Source organism: Aedes albopictus, chromosome 2 (genome assembly GCF_035046485.1).
Source record: "Aedes albopictus strain Foshan chromosome 2, AalbF5, whole genome shotgun sequence".
In the NCBI taxonomy this organism is placed as follows: Eukaryota; Metazoa; Arthropoda; class Insecta; order Diptera; family Culicidae; genus Aedes; species Aedes albopictus.
The window spans coordinates 131521703-131543793 of record NC_085137.1 but is presented as its reverse complement, the minus strand read 5'-3'; the positions used below and the strand labels follow the sequence as shown (position 1 = coordinate 131543793).

The 22091-nt window shown below is 36.7% G+C and overlaps 1 protein-coding gene across 8 annotated transcripts in view; it reads right to left on the bottom strand.

Moving 5' to 3' along the window:
- LOC109417689 (ankyrin-3) overlaps nucleotides 1–22091 on the bottom strand; it is a 591898-nt gene that overhangs the window by 307023 nt on the left and 262784 nt on the right. For all 8 annotated transcript variants that reach the window (XM_062850448.1, XM_062850447.1, XM_062850452.1 and 5 more), the window contains exons 3-5: nucleotides 4678–4785; nucleotides 557–853; nucleotides 304–459 (exon numbers count right to left, since the gene is read on the bottom strand). In XM_062850448.1, coding sequence (XP_062706432.1) covers nucleotides 304–459; nucleotides 557–853; nucleotides 4678–4785 — 561 coding nt within the window. The remainder of the gene's footprint in view (nucleotides 1–303; nucleotides 460–556; nucleotides 854–4677; nucleotides 4786–22091) is intronic.

The window sequence follows — 22091 nt, the reverse complement described above, 5'->3', positions numbered from 1 at the left end:
AAGGACTGATCGATCACTGATTGGCATTGTGTGGTCAAATTGACACATATGAAATGACAAAGTACGGTACGATCCCGCTTGATTGGGATGAATCAAGATTATCGAGATTATCGAGATTATTCAAAAGATGGAAAATTGGAAAAAAAAAAACCAGTTTCATTCCATAGTTTTCCCACCCTGACCCAATGTGCAAGCCAGAGAACACGGAGGGCCATTACTGCGCAATGTAGGAATTGCCATCACCACCGGACACAAAACATGGGTGTGTTCATTTCGCGCTTCGTCGTGCAGTCGAAACCTTACCTCGAGCAGCAGTGTCGCCGCTTTGACGTCGTCCTTCTTGGCCGCTATGTGGAGAGCCGGTAACCGCACCTTTCCCCTGGTATCGCTCTCGAGCAAAACCGCCACGACTTTATCGTGACCTTGCTGCATTGCTACGGCCAGAGGTGTGAATCCGTCCTGCAACGAACAAACAATCGACACATTCAATATAAATTATGCATTCATCATCAAATCGCCGCCGCGGACAGTAGTGAAGTGAGGATGAGGATCTTACCTCCGTAGCCAGGGCCGGATTCGCTCCCTTTGCCAGCAGCAGGTTGACACATTCGTCGTGGTTCTCCTGGGCGGCCATGTACAGCGGTGTGAAGCCATTCTGCGATTGCACGTTGACCGAGGCGTTGTACTGGAGCAGCAGTTGGATGATTTCCTTCTGGCCCGCTAGCGACGCTATGTGAAGCGCTGTGTTGCCCTTTTTGGTTGCGTTGTCTACGTTGGCGCCCCGTTTGAGCAGTTCCTGAACGATTTCGAAGTGGCCATCCTTGGCGGCGAGGTGCAGGGCGTTTAGACCGTTCTAGCAGTGGCGGAAGGTAGAAGAGCATGTTGAATAAATTATTTTTGAAAACCGTTCTTTTTACTGCTTATATTAAGATTCACACCCTTGGGAAGCTTACCAAAGTTTGCCCTAAAGATTTTCTTTTGAAAAAGTTTTTTTTCTTTTGCATACGAGTTTTGCATTTGAGTTGCATAATGTTCATGCAACTGGATTTTTTTAGTTAGCCCGGGAGCGGTCGCGTTGTGTACTGAGTACACGCACCATGACAAATGTACGCATGTGGTACAGCGTGAGTACTTCCAGAATTCTTCCCGGAATCTAAATCGGGTTTCCTTGGATTCTAAGTCTTTTTTGGGGATTTTCCCAATAGTTTCTTCAGAAGCTCATACAGGAATTTTCCTGGAATTTTTCTCGGTATACTGGAAAAATTACTTTCAAGAAATATCGGAAGGAATTCAGGTGAAACCTTGCGAGAAATTTCGCGAAAACTTTTTGAAAACACACTTTGAAGGAAACTGGGACATCTCGGTAATAAAATTGTGTGAGTAGTCCTAGGAGAGAAATTTCCGAAAGAATTCCCGCAGTAGTAATCGGGAGGGTATGCGGCTGAAATTCGACGAGGTAATCCAAGAAAAAAAAAATCCTGGAAGATCTTCTGCAATAATCTCGCAGACATCCCGGGAGAAACACTTGGAAACCCATTCCGGAAGACCAGTCAGTTTAATTTTGAAAGGAGCTCTGAAAGGATCTCGGAAAGGAATCCAGTGTGAAACTCTAAAAGCATTTCGGGAAAACCTCTGGAAAAATCCCGGGAGGTACTCTCGCAGAGACCCCATGGAAAATTCCTGTAGCAATCGTGAGAGTAACTCTGGTAGAAATGAACTTGTACCGACTTTTCGAACCCTCTAAGCAAATAGGGCGGAATTAAAAGGTACAAAACTGATTACACTCATTCGGAAAATCTGATAGAAATCCCAAGAATAACTCACAGAAATCCCAGTAGGAGCACCGGAAAATCTCGGAATCTTGAGAGACTTTCCTGAAGAAATACAAAAAAAAAACTCAGAAATGAAATCTTTGATGAATTTAGCGAAGAGCTCCGAGAGAAACTACGGGAAGAGTTCTGTGAAAAACTGTGGGCAACTGAAAAGGTAGACCACGATTAACGACGTCAGCCGGGTTTTAAGAAGAAATTTTGATGGAAATATAAGGAGTATTCAAGGAAGCATCTTGGATAGAATTTTGGGAGAAATCCTCTGAAGAATTTCGGAATTCCGGAAAGATTTTCAAGCAAATTCCTAAACAAATCTCTGAAGGTATCACTTTTTCCTGGAAGCTTTCTCGAGATCATATGCATGTCTTCGAAGTCATTTCCAAAATTTCCTAGCATCCATCGGAATAGAGCTAGTATAATCGGTACAACCCGTTTGTTGATTTCCAGTTTTCCGTAGATTTTATAAAATTTAGATTAACCTTTCAGGACGCGCTCTATCAAGCAACCGAAACTGCACCGCGCAAGCGCTGTATACGACGAGCGAGGTTTTTTGGTAGTGTTGCAGTAGTAGTAGTTCTTCTGAGCATCCCAATTCCCGAGCAGGAGAAAATAGATGTAGAATACCAAACTCAGGTATGCAAAACCCAATACCTATAACCTGAATATAGTTATTTAAGTTCCACACAAAATTTTATGCAATGATTTTTTTCATTATTCAACTCATTTGAGTTACATAATGTTCATAATGCAATTCAAATTAGATGCATTGTGAACATTATGTAACTATTTTTCATTATGCAACTCATTTCAGTTGCATAGTGAACCGGTACGGAAAAGTAGGCCATTATGATACTGAAATGAGTAGTAGAAAATAGAAATTACGATACTGAAATGCATAAAGATATTAAGAAGCCCTGCACAAGAGGTAAAATACCTAAAATAATCACTGTGATTTGTATTCTATGAACACCACGTGAAAAATTACTTCAGGTAAATATTGCTATAGGGTGCGGGCACCGGTTTTGGCCAGTCTAAGGGAAATCATTTTTATAAAAATAACCAAAAATCCTATGAAAACAACCAATGCGTCAAAAGAAAGGTTTCAATCTATATGTTGAAGGAAAAATGCAGAAATCATGCCAATACTTGATTTTTGTATTAAAAGTGGCACTGGCCAAAATAGAAGCTCTGCCGCAGTTTTGGCCATATTCTTAAGTTTGGTTTCTATTTTGGCCAATCACGTGTATTTCTTATGGGAGTGGCCAAATTAGAAGCACCCTGGCCAAAATAGATATATGGGAGCAGATTTTTTAAGGAAATATATTTTTTTCTTCCAGTTTTTAATCAAAATGTGTGGTTTTCACAGCTGTAAGCATCATATTGTATTAGGATCTACTAGTAAAAAATAAATTTACGCCGATTTGGATCGCAACAGGCTCAATATCGCACTATGGCCAAAACTCCGGACTGGCCAAAACTGAAGCTTCTACCCTACCTAAATAATAATCGGCGATTTTTCCCTCAATACCAAACCAATAACTCATTGAGGTATTTTTTTTTGTCGGTGACGAAGTATGCACCTACACAACACCAAAATGAGCAATTTTCAATCCTCGACTAACCGACCAATACCTTGTCTTGATATAATACCTGGCTTTGATATCCTGCAGTTATGTGACAGTTATTCCTTCCTCCTCGGGAAGTAAAATAACATCCCAACGGCATAATTTGCAATCATAACTTAATTTATGATTGATAAGTTATTTTTTCAGAGAGAACTGGAGAGGATCAAATTTTTCTTTAAAAATAAAACAATCAAAAAGAAATTTTTGTTATTGGTTGGAAATGTAAGAGCTAAAAGAACAAAAATAATATCTGACTTTGGTCCAGAAAATAAGTAAAAAATAACTTATTTTGTTACTATAAGATAAAACCAAGAACAAAACAGTTTTTTTTACAGTAACAGCCATTGCAAACTTCTGCTTCTGCCGTTCCTCTTGGACGTATTTCCATTTATTGATGGAATCTCCAATCCATGCTCCAACCAGTAACAGATAGAGTATACTCCCTTCTAATTGAAAACGTAATGAGTTTTTAAAAATGTATTAAAATACGTTTAGCAGCGACGAAAGAAGCTGAGGGGTGCAATGATTGTTCCGCCCATTTCACATGTTGGTCTAGATTTTGTCTTTGGTCTGTTCTTATAAGGATAAAATTAGTTATTTTCCGGTACAAAGTCTGTTTTTATTTTTGTTCTTTTAGCTCTTATTCTCAACACATAAATAATAATGTTTGTCATTCAGCCATTATTTGCTTCTATTCGAGTGGTCACCTTCGCTTGCCATTATTATGAATTGAACCGCAACAATTACCATTTTTAATTTTTTCCACAATTGTTCTATCACAGTAAGAGAGTTATGTGGATGAGTGTAATCAGTTTTGTACCTTTTATTCACTTCAAGGAAGATCCACTCCAAGTGGATAACTGACACTGAGGAAGATTACAAGTGGTAGTCAAAATACGAGTAACTGTCGAAGGATAAGCAGTATAGGGCGGAATTAATAATAACCTTATACAAAACTGATTACACTCATTCAAAGAGGGTATTCTGCTTAGAGGCTTCGTAAAGTCGGTACAAAATGAGTTTAGTGTAGTTGAATACACTCTAAACAAACTTTATCTGAGTTGAAAAGGTAAAAAAAATGAAACCGTATCTCCAGTCACTCAACTGTAATCTAACAAAAAAATAAATAAATAAACGCAAAATAATAACCATCTTCCTTAAGTCAATTTTTAAGTGCATCCCCACGATTTCGACAAGCGCGCAGCCCAAATTCCCAAACTTACCGCATTGCATGTGTTTATGTCTGTGACCTGTCCGGTCTCGAGGTACTCTATCAGTTTCTGTAGATCTCCAGCCCGGGCTGCCCTGAGGAAAGCTGTGTTTGTGTCGTTCTGGAAAGGAAGGAAAAGTGAAAGGAAAGATGTGGATTAGTATAAGCGGTTCAGCAGCGAGATTACGACGAAAATATAGTGGAATTGAAGGTTATTCGATGGCAATTGTCCAATTAAAAATTTTACTACGGTGTGTAACTCAAGCAGGAGAGAGATTGGCGTTTATCGATAGCTCCGCGGCTAGGTAATCCGATCTGGCTAATTAAGTGGTGGGTACACGAGAACATATGTTGAAAGTTCAACGGATATGTAGGGCTTTACGAGATGTGGAAAAGAGAAAGTAACAAGATTCGACACTAAATAAGGTATTTTTGAGAATATACAGATACGAGTAGCTGAAAAGAAACGACCATATGTCCAGTCTGTAAAAGCCCACATATTTTATGACTCACTCAAGGATACGTATCACAATTCATTGCAGTGCATTTTACTCACTTTTACAGTCAGAGTTCCAAAACAAGTCCTATTCACTTTGTTTGAATATACTCATTTTAAACAAAATAAAAATAATCCACGATAAAAATTAGATTGCTACTCATTGCTTTGTTTTGTATAGGACTAGCTGTAGTGGCAAAGGTAGTATTTCCATTTTAAATTATTATGCTTTCGGCCTAATTGAACTGTCGGTAGCTATAAATTTGCTCCACATATTGCGATCGAGTTTATTTTTTTTTTCTTAGCATCCGAATTTTACTTGTATCTCTATTTTACCACTTTTGAGTTTTCTAGGGCTAAAAATCTCGTTAATACAGACAAAAAACACTTTTGAGTTTATATCCGTAGCTTTTTCTTCATATTAACACAGCCGCCCAGAAGACGTATTGAACAGTGCGAAAATCATGATGATCAGTTCCATCATTATATAGATGCAAAACGAAGAAAATGTATACTCATGTTTAAATACATAGACTAACATTAGTACGCTTCCCCTACATTCTGTTACACTTTTATTGCTGAGCCACGCTCACTTATTAATTTCGATTCCATAAATCACCATTCGGTATCATAAATTTCATTTTACTGCCCCTGGAGCATGTTTGCATGATCCGAGAATGCACTCATTCCACCACCGAGAAAAAGATGAGATGGAGACTAAAGAATTTAAATAGACTGAATGGAGCAACCACGAACGAAACGGGCCATTTGCGGACTTGACCCCTCTCGCGAGTTTATAGGGCCTGCCTGCAGTCTGCACTCCGCCGATGATGGTATACAGTCAGTGATGATGCAATGTGCACGCGGCGCTGCTGGACCAGGCGTCCCGAGTGGGTGAGAGTTACACTCAAAGGAATGCAAAAAGGTCAATTTACAAAAAGCAGTACTCGGAGCGCATAGAACAAAGTGAATATGCTCACTGAACATCTAACTGAGAATCAGGCAAACATATTAGGAAACACTCGAAATAGACATACTTGACTTGAACAAATTTACTGATCAATGATGTGACATATCATCTTTGTTGAAAATGAATAATAACGCAAGACTACATTTACAAAAAATAGCATGAACGAGCTCAACTTATCTGATGATAGTTGTACTACCAAGGCCAAGTTTACCGAACAATGCACATTGGTCCGAATCCACATTTTAGCAGGAAAAAATCCCTATCTCTGTTCTTTAATTTTATGCGTTTGGTGTCTTTAGAGATGTTATTTGCAGTTGTTTTTCTGCATCTTTTCCAAAAAAAAAATATGTTCAGTGTGGGGTCCTCGTCTTATTTCAAATGTAGAACAAAACTTTTTTAATGTTGAGTCACTTGCGATCGAGTACTTTAGCAAAGTTGTAGGAAATGCTTTTGCGAGAAATTTTGCCGAAGACACCTTTTATCTAGTTCCTAATTTGAACGTAGTAGGTCAATTTTAAGTTTCTACTTAGGGTAATCCCTCCAAAAACGGGTTTTTCACAATAACTTTTTTATTTGATTTTTTTTTTCGAAGATGTGAGCTTCGTAGCATTTGAAGAGTAAGTAATGACGCATATTTGTTCTGAACATTGCATGTAAGTCTTGTCATTCACATGTTAGGGACAGTTTTGACTTAAAAACAACGATGTCTTAAAAGGATTATATCTCATGGAGTTGGTAAGATAAAAAAAACTTTTAAGCAGCATTTGGAAGGTCATATATAAAGCCAATTTTGAAGCAAAATAACAATAACTTCATTGTTTAAATTGGAATAAATCGACTTCAAAAATCCCCTGAAAAATCGAAAAACTACATATAACTCATACAATTTTAAAGATAGAGTCAAACTGTCTTCGGAAAAAATGTAGGTTTTTACCATACCTACAAGTTTCTCATGCTTGAGTTTTCTTGTAAAACGTGAAACAAAAGCTTGAAATTGATAATTTGTTTCTAAAGAATATAATCGTTCTGATTTTCTAGAAAAACATAGCATGTACCCCGAAGAATCAAAATATCAATTTCAAGCTTTTGTTTCACTTTGATTGATTGATTGATTGATTTGTCTTTATTTCAGAGACTTTCAGCCCTTGGCTGGTTCGTCTCCTTGTTTCACGTTGATTTTCCCAGGGATCCCAGATGAAATCCATCAAGCAATTAAAAATGTGGTGCAAGCAGCAATTCCTCCTAGGACTCCTTCAGAAATTATTACTGTAATACCTTTTTGGGAATTCTCTAGAGATTTCTCGTGGAGTTTTTTCAGAAATTTTTGCTGGGATTATTCATGGCAATATTTTGGTCATTTTTCCAGAAATTCCTCCGGTGAAACCTGAAAATTACTTCAGAGATTTTAGCCAGGGATTTACCAGCTACTCTTGCTAGGACTCCTTCAGCAGCTCTACCTGTGATACTTCAAAAAATCTGCTATAATTTCTTCTAGAGCTTTTTCCTGCCTTTTTTTTTTTGCTGCGATCCTTCCAAGCAATCTTCCTGAAATTCTTCTTTCCTTCGGCTGTTCTTCCACGGATTACTCCAAGGACTCATCCAGGAAATCCTACAGAGAGTTTATCAAAAGATTCCTCTACGAACTCCTTATGCAATCCCTGCAGAAGCGCCTCTTGGCCTTCCTCCTAGGATTTCTCAATATTTTAGTGATTCCTTTAGGAATTTATCCTGGCATTCTTGCTGGAATTCTTCCGGGAAATCTTCCAGAGATTCCTCCTACGAATCCTACAAGGCCTTCTCTGTGGATTCCTTCACGTGTTCTTCCAGGAATTCTTCAGGAATTTTTCTTTAATTCCTCAACGCATTCCGGATGGGTTTTCTCTAGAAATTCCTGTCTAGTTTGCTCCAGCGATTCCTAGTATTTCTTCTGAAATTTCTACAATAATACATCCTAGAATCCTTCTAAGAACTCATCCTATGATTCTTTCAGAAGTTCATCCGGTGATTTCTCCAGGATTTTTTATCCACGGTATTTTATTCAAAGATTCTCCCATAAGATTCCCATGGGATTCCTCCTGCAACTTCTCTTGGCCTTTCTCCAGAAATTTCAGCTAAATTCCTCTAGCAATTTCTGTTGTGGTTCTTCCAGCAATTCCTCCTAGAACTCCTCCAGAAATTCTTACTATAATACTAAAAACTCTTGCTGGGGATTCAAGGCAATCTTTCTAGGATTCTTCCTAAAGTTCCTTCTGTGGTTCCCCCAGAAGTTTTGTCCTAACATTTTTCAGAAAATTACTCATGAGATTCCTACAGGAACTTCTCTTGATCTTCATCCAGGAACTCATGCTGGGATTCCACAAGCGTTTCCTGTTGTGATTCTTTCAGGAATACTTCCTAGGACTCCTCCAGAAATTCTTGCTGTGAAACCTGCAGAAATCACTCTAGGGATTTCTCCTGGCATTCTTGCTGGGATTCTTCCGGGTAGTTTTCATAGGTTACTTCCAGAAATACCTATGTTGATTCTTCCAAGGGATTTTGCTAAATACTCACCCAGGAATTCCTCCAAACATTTTATCTTGGCCTTCTTCCAGGAATTTCAGCTGAAGGAATTCCAATAGAAATTGACTTGAGGAGATCCCGAAATAATTTTGGAAGATAGCAAATCTCTAGTGAAATCCCATCAGGAATGTCAGGAGGAATCCTAAAAGAAGTACCTGGAGGAATGTCTAGAGAAATCCCTGGAGGAATTGGTAGAGGTATTCTGAAGAAATCCATGAGTCCCTGAAGGAATCGCTGGAGATTTTTTTTTGGCGGAATTGCAGGAAGATTGTTCGAAAGAATCCAGCAAGAATGCCAGGAGGAATCCCACGAGGAATCTCTAGAAGATTTCATGGAGGTACATCAGTTAGAAGTGCTGGAGGAGTCCTAGGAGGAATTGCTTGAGGAATCCCAGTTGGAATTCCTGGAGGTAGGCCAAAACGAGTTCCTGGAGGAATCCCATGATGCATTTCTCGAGGAATTCTTTCCTAAAATCTCTAATGGACTTCCAGGAGAAGTCGACGGAGAAACTTCAGGAAGAATGCCAGGAAGATTGTCTTGAATAATCGCACCAAGAATCCTTGAAGAAATCACAAAAGAGCACTCCGTTTATGACTCCGTTAAAAACTCTGTGTGACCATATATCGGCACATTTCAGATATTTTTTTCAAATTCAGTTACACAGTTAGAAAACATCATATTTCACCGAATTATACCATTCGAAACATTCGGTGAAGTGAGTAACTTTTACCAAACTTCGTTAGAGTTTCACAGGTAAACGTTAACGTTTTACCGAAATTCAGTGATTTTTTACAGAATTTCGGTAAAATTTATTATCAAACGCTCAGCAGTTGAGATTTTGGTAAAAATTACCTCGACTGGCTGTGAAGATGAAGGAATCTCACAGTAAAAATATTGCGAATAGAAGCAAAACCTTGTTGAAAAAAAAAACATATAAAATTCAGAGATTTAAAAACGATGAAATGACAATTTGAAAAGCTTAAGTATCAAGGAAACAAAGAATAGCAACTTGTGTTCTAAATATTGCACTTCATTGCCACATTCCAAGATATCTCATCATGGTTCTTAAAAAAAAACTTTTCAAAATTATGAACAAATAAATATTATTCAAAGTCACGAAAAGCTTATCTGAGGAAGATATCGCTCTTGGCCCAGTAGGCGGCCTTCATTAAATTCAACGCGGAGTAGTACTTTCAAAAATACGATTTCGTGTTAACCTTGTCCTTATGGAGGTTGTGCGATACGCCATACAATACGCCCTTAAGCTATATAACTCCTTAAGGAAAGAATACAGTTTTTTTTCAAAAACAAACAAGAAAATGAACTAATAAATCTTTTTTTATTGATATTTTAATACTGCATCAGTACTGTAACGACGAGTAACCCCCGGTGCGCGCTGGTCAATAATTACCACTTTTTAGTTATCCACTGAAGAAGAGTAGATAACTGATACTGAGGAAGATTACAAGTGGTAGTCGAAATACGCGTATCTGTCAAAGGATAAGAAACACAGTGCGGAATTAAAAGGTACGAAACTGATAACACTCATTCAAAAAATGATTTTCTCTAATTTTTTTGGCGAGCACTTTCAGAAAATTGTCACCTTAAACATTTTCAAAGACAAGGTGTAAATAGTGGGCCGCTCTCAGCAAATTCCTACCTAATCTAAAATTGGAAATTATCATCTAAACTAAGATTACTCAGAAAGAAACCGATAAATTGTAAGTAATAAGTTATTCTAATTGAAAAAATCAATAAAATAAACGTTTTTACAGCTAAAGCTGATCCCTACAAACTCCGAGTTATTAGTACGGGACTGCTAAGAAACGGTTTCAACAAGTACCTTCGATAGCCGGGGCCTGTGGCGCAGTGGCTACACGTTCGCTTCATATGCGGATGGTCATGGGTTCGATCCCAGCCCCGGCACTTCGTCAGTTGCTCTTACCCCCGAGAGCGGCTGGCACCTGACTTTCTTCTGAGCACTTATAGCTCTAACGGACCCGTTATAGCTCTAACGGATATCGGCGAACGGCATAACGGCGAACCCATAATGGACGACCCCCAATCGGACTGGAAAAGGAACAACAGCCACACATCATTTCATCATCGTGCTCGTCATTCTACCAAGGACAGGGTAGAAAAGTGAAAGCAGCACAAAGGCAAAACAGCTCGATATAGTAGAATAAGAATATAATAGAATACATTTAGGCGCTGTACAAAGTGTAAGTGTAGCCGCCAATTGGAATTGCTCACGTAGTGCCCTAGTGGACAAAAGAGCTGTAAAATAGGTTAAGTGGTTAAGAATAAAAAATAGTACCTTCGATATTGCAATAATGTCTTCATGCTTGCGAAACATTCAATTAATCAAATTAAGTTTATTTCCCTGATGAAATTTCGAATAACATTTCACAAGGTCCAATACATGTTTCTAAACATGTTTTTTCGCTGCAACTTAATGCTGTAACTTAATAGCTGAATGTAGGAAACAATCATGCATAGTTTTTTCATTGGAACTTGAACGTAGAATCTATTATTAACATAAAAAAATCTCAAAAACAGTTTTATTCTACCCGTTTTTTTGATCGATTTGCTACTTGGCAAATATTTCGGTTGGAAGTAAGCTTTCTACAGAAAAATAATAAAAAGAAATCGGAGGGTAAGGTTTTTGAAAAATTAAAATTGTATGTTATCTAACGTAGATCACCGATGAATATTTGTGCATTTTTTTTAAATCAATATATTTTTTGTTCTAAGAGTTCTTTGAATATTATATAAGTTTTGAACTAACAAACCGTTTTCGAGTTATAATTCTCTGCAGGAGAAAATTAGACTTTTCATGCATCCTTTTTAAAAGTTAGGCGACTAAAAATGGCTATGTATTGCTGCAATAGTAAATGATTCATATAATCCAGCACACGAAAAAAAAATCAAAAAAAATATCGAATCAAAAATGGCATTTTTATCGTGTTTTTGGCTGGAAATGCTTCATAGAGATATCTGACTAAACAATCAATATCTAGATCAAAAGTGTTTAGCCGTATTCTAATCTAATCTAATCTAATCTCACACTAACGCAGCCATTACTTGAATGCATCTTGGAAAATGAAGACTTTTCAAGGCTATCATTTTTCTTGTTTAACGGCCAGGCCAACTGCGCAGCATGTACCGCAGAGAAGATTTCAAGGGATAGAAAGGTTTCAACATAGTCAATATTTGAAAAAATTCTACACCTTGAAATCGAGGGGAAAGATGGAAGCGTGGACCTGCCGTACCAAACGCTTCCAGATAACGATATAGATATTTAAACATGTTCGCATGTATTATTATGGTGATGTATACGGTGATTTGCTAAATAAATAATGATTAGTGCGCCAGGTATTAAGATTCTTCACTGAAAAGAGAATAAAGGATTAAGTAATATATACTGAATAAGGCATAAGTGATACGCTCGTTACAGATACTATTTTTTAATAAAATTACCTGAATCCTCCTGAAACAAAAAGGTTTATTAGAAGTTAAAAACAAAACATAAATTAAAACATAACCATTACAAAAATACATCAAATTCTAATCTGGTATGCTACCACTTTAGGCAGTAAAAAAGTAAGATTAAAATTTGATGCAATGTGGTAGATCTTACACCGTAACGCACCGTTCTGAGGTGATCTACCCACGTTACGGGATCTAGATCAAAAGTGTTTAGCCGTATTCATGAAAAACTAAGAGTCTTAGACTTTAAATAAATCTACCGGAATGAGATCTGCTTCCACAATATCATTTCATTCGGGACAAATCAGCCAATGTCCGGCTCCAGTTTTTTTTTTCTCGTTTACTTCTTCGAAGACTTCAACCAGCAAACATTCCCTTTATTTCACTTTTCTTTTTACCATTCAGCAGATCAAGAAATTGAAACAGAACCGGCTTGGTAGGGCAAACATAGCATAAGCAGGCAGGCGCATCAACCCAAGAGGCCAAGAGGTCAAACTCGTTAAAAATTAAAAGTTAAGATTAAACTGCGGTACGAGAGTTAGCTGGCAACACGGCTCAACTTCATCAGGAAGAAAAGAATGCGATTCCATGTGGAGGGCGGCGCGGTGGTATCGCTATTCTGGCCATGGAAGATGATATAATTGTTTAATCAAACGCCGCGCCACGCCGTAAGTGCGTACCAGTTTTATCTCGTTTTATGGGAGCTTCACTTTCTTTCGGTTTGGGTTCTGTTGGCAAACGACGATTGTTGCTATTTGCTCGCGATTCTGTTGGCAGTAAGTCTTATCGATCCGGTAGTGGCGGTATCTTGCATGGTCCTATATTTGCTTTGACACTTGGTTTTTGTGTAAATGATGATATTGGCGGTTTCGCGATGTACGAAATTCAGGTTGCTACAAAGACACAGTCGTGTTCAAACAAGTTTAGGTTCGCAACGTTTTTATGCCTTCAGTGAAAATTCTTTAAAAATGGTGTATATGCTATAAAGCGAACGCACAAATCAATTCGTATTATTAACCTATTGCATACTGCGACGATAATAAGCTCTTTACTTTGTACCACAGACAAACAGACATACTACTCAAATTGAAATCATCGCACGATTTAACGGTCATTTTGAAAACAACGTGTGGTTCGGACTGTGCTCGCATGTGTCATGGTGGCGCTGCTGTGCCTCAATTTTGCACAGAAATGAACGCGACGCCGATCAATGTTTACATAAAATGACTCAATCATGAACCTTCATTCATGTTTTATGAATGGATGACGCCACGGGGGAGTCGTCACCTGCAAAATTGTTACATCGAGCCGAGGGAAACAACACCTGCAAATGAATGCTTCGGACTGAGCATTATAGAGGGTGCTAGTGAGATGCCAAACGATGTTTTTGAAGCAATTTTCTTCTAAGTAGTATGTCTGTTTGTCTGTGTTTGTACTTTATCCTGCTTTGTCAGTTTAACTCGCGTTGGTATATAATTCAAATTGCATAAATGCAATAATAAACTTGTTGAAGTATACATACAAACTCGCATAAGACAGAATCGTTTATGATGATATGATGTTGAATCGCATGTGATCACAATTTGCTAAAACTGTTACAAGAAAATGAACAGCCATTGTTATGGTTACAAAGTTATCATTTTCATATTTATTTTCAGATAGTCTGTGACTGTACGTTATATTATTGCGTACGGAAGTAACCTTAGGCAAAAATCCTCGTCAACGTAGTCTTCGTGCGTAAGTATATAGTTTGGTCATCGATATTTTTCCTACAATCCAACGCACATCCGGCGCAGGAAGCGCGCCAGAAGACCAATTTTAAATTTAAACATCACTTCTCGTCTGGCAAATTTAATAACAAAATTTATCTCCAAACACCAAACCCGCTTCCAGCCAGTCCAGTTTTCTGACGTATACCTCGATCGACTAACCAAAGTTTGTGCATCACCGACTGGATGTTTACATTAGTAGTGTGCATCATGCGCGGAATAAGATGTTCGTTCGGTTACTCGAATCCACTTGTGCTGAGAAAAAAATCTAACCCATTTTTTTTTCGATTAGTTCGAACATGATTTGGCTGACCGACCGGCACATTATCTTCCATTTTGGAGGGAAGAATTTTAATTGGATCAAGACAAGCAAGCTCTTCAGTCCAGCACGATCACTGTTTCGTGGGATTTGCGTCGCTGCCGGGAGCGAGTCAATTTGTTTATATTGTGCTCATTTGTGCTCTTGAGTCGAGCACTTATTCGAATGCTGGGAAGTATAGAAAAGAAAATGTCATTTAGAGATCCATCAGCAATGCATTTACAAGATCGTTGCACAACATTTTGTGTTGTTCTAAATGTGATGATGTTTGCATACGAGACGCAAACGAATCGACCAACTAAGCTTGGGTCAACAAAAATCGGCGCCGTGCTTTTGAAGTCGTAAGTAATGTGACTCAAGTGTCGGAAACTACATTCAACCCTTTCGTGCTTGTGTGCACAACTGTCTATATTAAAATTTCTCTTCTTTTTGCATTAGATGGTAGTTTGTTCTATTTCATATATTCTATCTTTAAACTTTTTTTTCCATTTTATGTATTTTATTTTCTTCATTCTATTTCATATTTTCTATCTGTCACCCCCAACTATTGTTTATCTCTCACCTTATGTCTTCTATATCCTATTTTTATCTTTAACCTTGAGTTTTCGACCTTCTATTTTATATGTTCTATCTACTATTTGCTGTATTTTATCTTCTATTTTATATCTTCTGCCACAATTCTTTAGGCATCTACCCAGTCAACCAGTGATCGTAAAGGATGTCGAATAAGATGTTAAAGTGGAGGCGATATACGTACATTTTACATGCGCCTAAATGGAGGCATGCATGTATATGGCCTCCACTTTATCATCTTATGCAACATCTTATACGATTACTGGTTGTCCGGGTACGTACCATCTTCCAGCTTCTGTCTTTTATCTTTCATTTTCAATTTTCTATGTAGTGTCTCCATCTTTTATCTTCAACATTACAGCAACCAAACTTCGTTCTTACTTGACATCCATTATTGAAACAGAATTGGACCTAAGAGATTTACTTACTTCCTTAAAATACAAGTACTAGATGCAAATTTATCTCGTCCATGTGTTCGGCAAAGTTTGAATATAGATAAAGTTTTCTCACGTATGGCCTTTCACTATTTGGAATTGTGGCTTCAGATGACAACACTGTTCGATAGTCATGAAAAAAAAATTAAACGAGGGTATTGCTATTAAACACCAATAAACAAAGAGATTGGGTAAAAGTAGTTCGAGCAAAATTGAAATGCATATTAGGAGTCATTGGGTATTTGCAACGATAAGTCAAAATTGTTGGGAAAACTGGCAACACTGCGCAAGTAAATCCAAATTGGGATCAGCTATTACCAAATGCGAATGGTCAGAGAACTTCGCATTGGCATCAGACATTATCCTGTGAGCCATTATTCGATGAAGTCATATGATTTCAGAAGCAGGAAACACTGCTGATATAGGTTAATAAATAAATGAATATCTCTAACTTTTCCATTTTTCTGAAAAACATTTTTTAACACTTTCTTCCAGGAATAAATTCAGGAGATACCTGGATCCTTCCTTTAAATATGTATGAAAACCGTTTTTAAAAATATTTCTGTATTACTTAATGAAAAGTCGAAAACTTAAAAATGAGGAAATGCATCCATGTTCACCTTAATGATGATTTTTTTTTTATAAATTGGCAACACTACCGGAAAACGATACTTAATTCATCCAGTATTTTTTGTGGTGATTCAAGTTTTTGACATCTGGCAGCACTGCTCAAGTGATATAAAACCAATCTCAATGCGTATTTTATTTTGCCCACTTAGATAATCATTCTGATCGTTTGTAAAGCATAACAATTCTTGATCCAGAGTACCCGAATCAAGAGTGATCCGAGGTATCCATTTATTGTTTAATATGCTTTTACTAGCTGGCAACACTGATAAACTACATAACAATATAATCATTTGTTTGATCAGCGTTGCAGTGATTGTTAACTATTGTTTAGTCACAATGTGAAATGTTCTGCATTTGCTTGCTTATCTCGTCGATACGGATCTACCGGATATTTATTTATATTTTAATCTGCATGATCAGTGTGGTCAGTAATAACATTGCGGTCGTTTCGCAATATTGCGCATTATTTATGATAAAATGGACTGCACTTGAGGAATAGTATAACACTGTAGAACATTCGAATATCCTGTCTCTCATCGGATGTGAGATATTTAGCTAAAGCCATATCCTATATCGGCAGTGTTGCCAGCAGCAACATAATAGTTGCGTGGTAATGTGAAATGATGGATGTGTGTGATGGATGTGTGAAATGATGCACTGTAAGATTAGCGAACATTAGAGTTGGCTGTCTTGCATAGGCTCTGAGATTAAATATTTTTGCTCCCAGTGTTGCGAGTTTAACAATGTTAAACCACAGACAAACAGACGTATCACTTGGAAGAAAATGCGATTAAAATCATCGTCATGAAAACATAATCGCCCAATGCTAATCACTCTGTATTTCGTAAACTCACTGAGGAAATGGCAATAGTGGGCAAACGTCAAACAGGAGCGAAAACGATGCGAGCGCCGTGTGTGAGAGATGACAAAAAATGAGTCTACGTAGTTTATGGACAGCGGCTTATGAGTATTCGAGTTGCGTACAAGAACGTTGTGTTATGACACCGAAGATGCTACTTGAAGTCTAGCTAACCTTGACTGCACATTTAAATTTCATATTCGGCTCCAAAATCGAATATTGCTCGATGGTCGATACTGTTTAAGCAGTGCTGCCACGCGCAGAGATAATTTTAGGAATTTTTAAAGACAAGTACTCAATTTCATTCTCAATCCTTCACTCAATCTATAATGAACATGTGATTTATCCCCATCGTATTGAATGGGGATATCTATTTTAAGTACAGAAGTGTTTCCAGTTACCAGTTTTGTCGGTTTACCATGTATCTTACATTTTCTGTTTTTTTTTATTTTCGTTAATTCGTGAATTTTAACTTATGCTAAGTAGAGGACGATCTGCGAATCCAACGCAGAGTGCGGAACTGGAGACAAACAGCCATGGATCGAGTGGAATGGAGACGGCTACTATGTACAGCAGATGCCACCGCCTGGGTTGCCTGGTTAGCCTGATCGGTAAGATAAGTAACTCATGCTAATTCTTCACACTGCATTTTCTGTCTTTCATCTTCTACCTCCCATCTTCTGTTTTTTTTGTCTTTGCCTTCTATTTCCTTTATTTTATCCTATATTTTCTACTTTGTGTATTTTCTAATTCAAGTTCTGTGCTCTATCTTCTGTTTTCTATCTTTTAATTTACACCTCCTATAAATTCTATTTTTTCTATCTTCTGTCTTGTACCTCCCATTTTTTTCATATGATGTCTTCAGTCTTTCATATTGTGGATTTCATCTTTTTTCCTCATGTCTTCTGTCGTCAAACTTTCCTAGCTTCTGTTTCCTATTTTCTATCCTATTTATGATACATTCTCTGACGTATATCCTCTGCTTTTTGTCCTCTATCTTTTATTTTCAGCCTTCTATCTTCCATCATCTAAGTATCTTGCTTTTTAATTTATCATTCAAAATGTTCAGTATTCTGTCATCTAATCCATAGAAAAAAGATAAAGTGCAACTCCGATTGTCGTGAAACTTGGTGGGTTCGTAGTGCTTCGAAAATGATTAGACCCGTATTTTTTATTTCATCATTGGGATGACAAATTTTCAGATAGGGTAGTCCTAAAAATCAAGGTTTTTAAAAACTAGAAATTTTCAAAAAATCATAGCTTTTTATCCAATTGGCCGATTTAAAGTTCTTTTTATTTTGTTCGAAAGCTACAGAATTGTACAAAGGATAGACAAATGATCACGACAAGCAAAGCACTTCTCAAAAAAATTTCAAGCAGCCGTAACTTTTCTCAAATATTCACTGCAAGTTGATCAACCAGTTGTGTATCAGTGGTCAAAATTTGGAAAATATCGGGCTATTCTGCACGAAGTTATAGAGATTCTAGAAAAAGGTATATATATCTCTGGATTAAATGAACCGAATGCAATGAAATTTTGACCGTTTCTGACTTACATAATAAGCTTTGAAAAACTTTTGACTTTACTTAAAATTCTTAACACGGAAGAAAAATATAACGATTAGATTATTTTCCTAATAAAACACAAAATTTTCAAAACCTTCAACAACGTTTCAAAATCAAGTGTTTAAATTTCCTCTCATTTTCTTGAATATAAATATGTTTTGAAAGAAGGTAACAACATAGCCGACATTAAATTGAAAAAGTAATGGGATGCATATTAAAAATAGAGCAATTTACTAAAAAAGCATAAAATAAATGAGATCGCTATAACCTTTTTTTTTGCTAATAGTTTCAAGTTGAGTCAAAACATTTTAAGAGCTCATTATATCCCTTTCGTGACGAACCAACACAATTGTGCTGTTGAGCGGTAACAGTTTTGCATATTTTTTTCATTTGTTTAGACTTTGTTTTATATGATGTAAATTGTTCCACTAATTCAGCCATTACTTATACTTGTATGTGTGAAATGAACTATTGTTTACGTTGTCTGTAAAATTTACCACAACAAAATGTGGGCAAAAACGGTAAAACATGAAAAAGTTTTATCTGTCGCATATTATTTATTTCCGATTTATCTACGTAGTCAACGCTAGAAATCAAAAGATAAAGAGTAGTTCTTTCAAATGAGGTAAAATAATAATTACTTTTTTGGGAAATCTAAGAGTTCTGGAGAGCCAAAGTTGAGCAATTTGTATGGAGATTTCACTTTTTTGCGCTCCGTCACGAAAAGGATATAAGTCATAAATGGTCAAAATTTCATTGCAGTCGGTTCATTTAATCCAGAGATATAACAGCTCAAAGTTGGCTATCGGATAATTATATCTTTTTTAGAATCTTCATAACTTCGTGCAGAATAGAATGACCACTCATACACAACTAGTTGATCAACTTACAGTAAAAAATTGAGAATATTTGATGCATTCTTCGAAACTTTCTGCTATATTTATCTTCTTTTTATAATAATTCCTTCCATCTTGTAAACGTTTGTAAACTCAGCGTCCAGCTTAGGAGTAAAAATACAGGAAAATTTTGAATGGGACAATTTCCTAGCCGAGCAGTGTGGAAAAATAAACTAAATTGAAACTATTCAAAGCATTAATATTTCCTCATTTTATTTCATGTGATTTCTTACTAACACAGGCTTCATCATTGTTTTTCAATAAATTAAAAGTTGCTTTGAATTCATGCATACGATTTGTGTTCAACCTGACTAGGTTTCAACATGTTTCGCATCTACAAGCAAAGTTAATTGGATGCCCGTTCGAAAATTTTGGGAAAATGAGATGTTGTTTGCTGATTTTTCAACTACTCAAATCTCGACAACCTAACTATTTATTCAGCAAATTGAGACCTTTACGGAATACTCGTTGCCAGAAATTTTCCATGCCACGTCATCGAACTGCAAAGTACGGATATTCTTTCTTCGACAGAGGCGTTGCTACATGGAATTCACTACCTAATAATCTAACCCTACAAACTTCAGAAGCTGCGTTTAGGAGGGAATGTATCGAGTACTTCAATTGTAATTAATGGTTAAAAAAAAACAGATAATATTTGTACAATTCATTATTTGCAAATCGTGCTTAACTATCTACCAGCAATGTATTTTCAATGTAACATATTAAAAGGCAATGGCCTTAAGTTGCGCAATAAATAGTAGTAAATAAATAAATCTTGCATCTTTATCATACCTTCCGTCTCCCATTCAGTACCTTTAATTTTCTGTATTTTGTTCCAGATGTTCTATCTTCTGTTTTTTTTTCAGAGTTAGAAGGCAGGCAAAAGACAGAGAGTAGAAGAGGGGATATATAAAATGGAAGTCAGAAGATACAAGATCGAAAATGGAAGATATCAGACAAAATACAAAAGATAAAAAAGAGGAGATCAAAGCTAGAACACAGAAAAAAGAGATATGTGGTAGAAAACATTCATTGGAAAACAAAAAAAAAAGGATGATAGAAACTAGGATATGTAAGATAGAAGACAGAAGATAAAATATAGAAGATGAATGATAGAAGACATAAGATAAACAATAAAAGAGAAAAAATAGAATATTGAAGACAGAAGGCATAAGGTTCAAGAGAGTTGATAGAATGTGAGAGACGAAAGATAAAAGGTAGATGACAAATGATGAAAGGTAGAAAACACAAAATAGAAGATAGAGCCAGACCCTACTAACAAAAGTAGCTGCAAAGCGTTCATAAACTCTAATTCATCAAAAATATTAGTTAAGAAAGGCAGAAAATAATATACGCTATTCTGTGTCTTCAAACGCCATGACCATCTGTCTCCAACCTTTTATTTCTCCTCTGTCACCATCTATTTTCAGATTTACATCTGCTGCCTTCTGTTTAACATTTTCATCTTCTAATGTTTTATCATATCTGTCTTTTATCTTACGTATCCTACCCCTCTATTTTTTTTAAATTTTCCAGTTGCTGTCTTCTATCGTACATTCTTTATCTTCTGTCTTCTATCTTTCATCTCCTTGATTGTATTTTCTACATTTTATCGTTGCCTTTGTTTACAACTTTTCGTCTTCTATTATCATTTTGCTATCTTTTGTTTCTATCTTCCATCTTCCCGGGTAGAGGTGAAATACTGACGATCAAAACGTGATATTGATTTGATTGATATAAGAGATAAAAGATCTGAAAATAATATCTGATAAATGTTCCTGGAACATCTGAACAATATCAAAATTTGATATTTCAATATCAAGAGAATAGCTCGCTGCTATTGGTTAGATCTTACAAAATCTAAATATGATATAATGATGATGTTCCAGGAGTAAATTTTTGATTTTATTTTTAGATCTTTTATCTCTCATGTCAAACAAACCCATATCACTTTTTGATCTCCATATCAAAATATGCTGTTACTGAGCTCTTTTCCTCCTGTCTTCTACCTTTCGCCGTTTTATTTTTCAGAGTTGTTTTATGTATACCCTTTATTAGCTGTTTTCTGTCTTCTGAAATAAAATAAAATGAACCAATTTTCTACATTATATGATCTGTATTCTACCTTTTATATTTCGTTTCCCATTTCCTATCTTCTAACTTCAAGTTGATGTCTTCTGTCTTCGATCTTCAATATTCTGTCTTATATGTTCAATTATCTATCTTCCGTCGTCTTTATTCTGAATTTTCGCTTTCATCATCTAACTTCTATTTTCTGTCTTCTACTTTCAAGATTCTATCTTCTACTTGCTGCCTTCTGTTTTCCAGCTTCTGTCTTCTTTTCATGTCATTTATTTAGCTTCTGCCTTTTATTTTTTCATCTCTCTGTTCTATTTCTCTTTTGTATCTAATTTAGTAATTCAGCATTGAAATAAATAAAGCTGTAGAATGGATGTTTTCATATTTTGAAAAAAAAAATCAACGTCGAAAGGGTTAAATGTGTGCATCACCCCTCGATATATTTTCCCACCGAGTGATGGGACGGAACGGGATTGTTTTTTCGCTGTGCGACCTCAGTCCGTAGCAACCAACTTGTCGTCACGGCTGTGAAAATTTGCAAGGTGTGAACCGGCAAAGAAGCGGATGTCGCCGCGCCATTGCAGCTGTTTATTATGTCAAACTGTGTGACTCGTTTGAGTGTTGTTAGGAAGGATGGACGGTATTGCTGAGGTGGGTGCGCCACGCCGTGTGACAGAGACAGGTGTTGTGAGTAAACATACGAATGATAGCTGTCTTAGAACTGGTGGTGAGCGAGCGGGACAAGAGACTCGAGTGATAGGGTGTTGCAATAGAAGTTATATTGACTG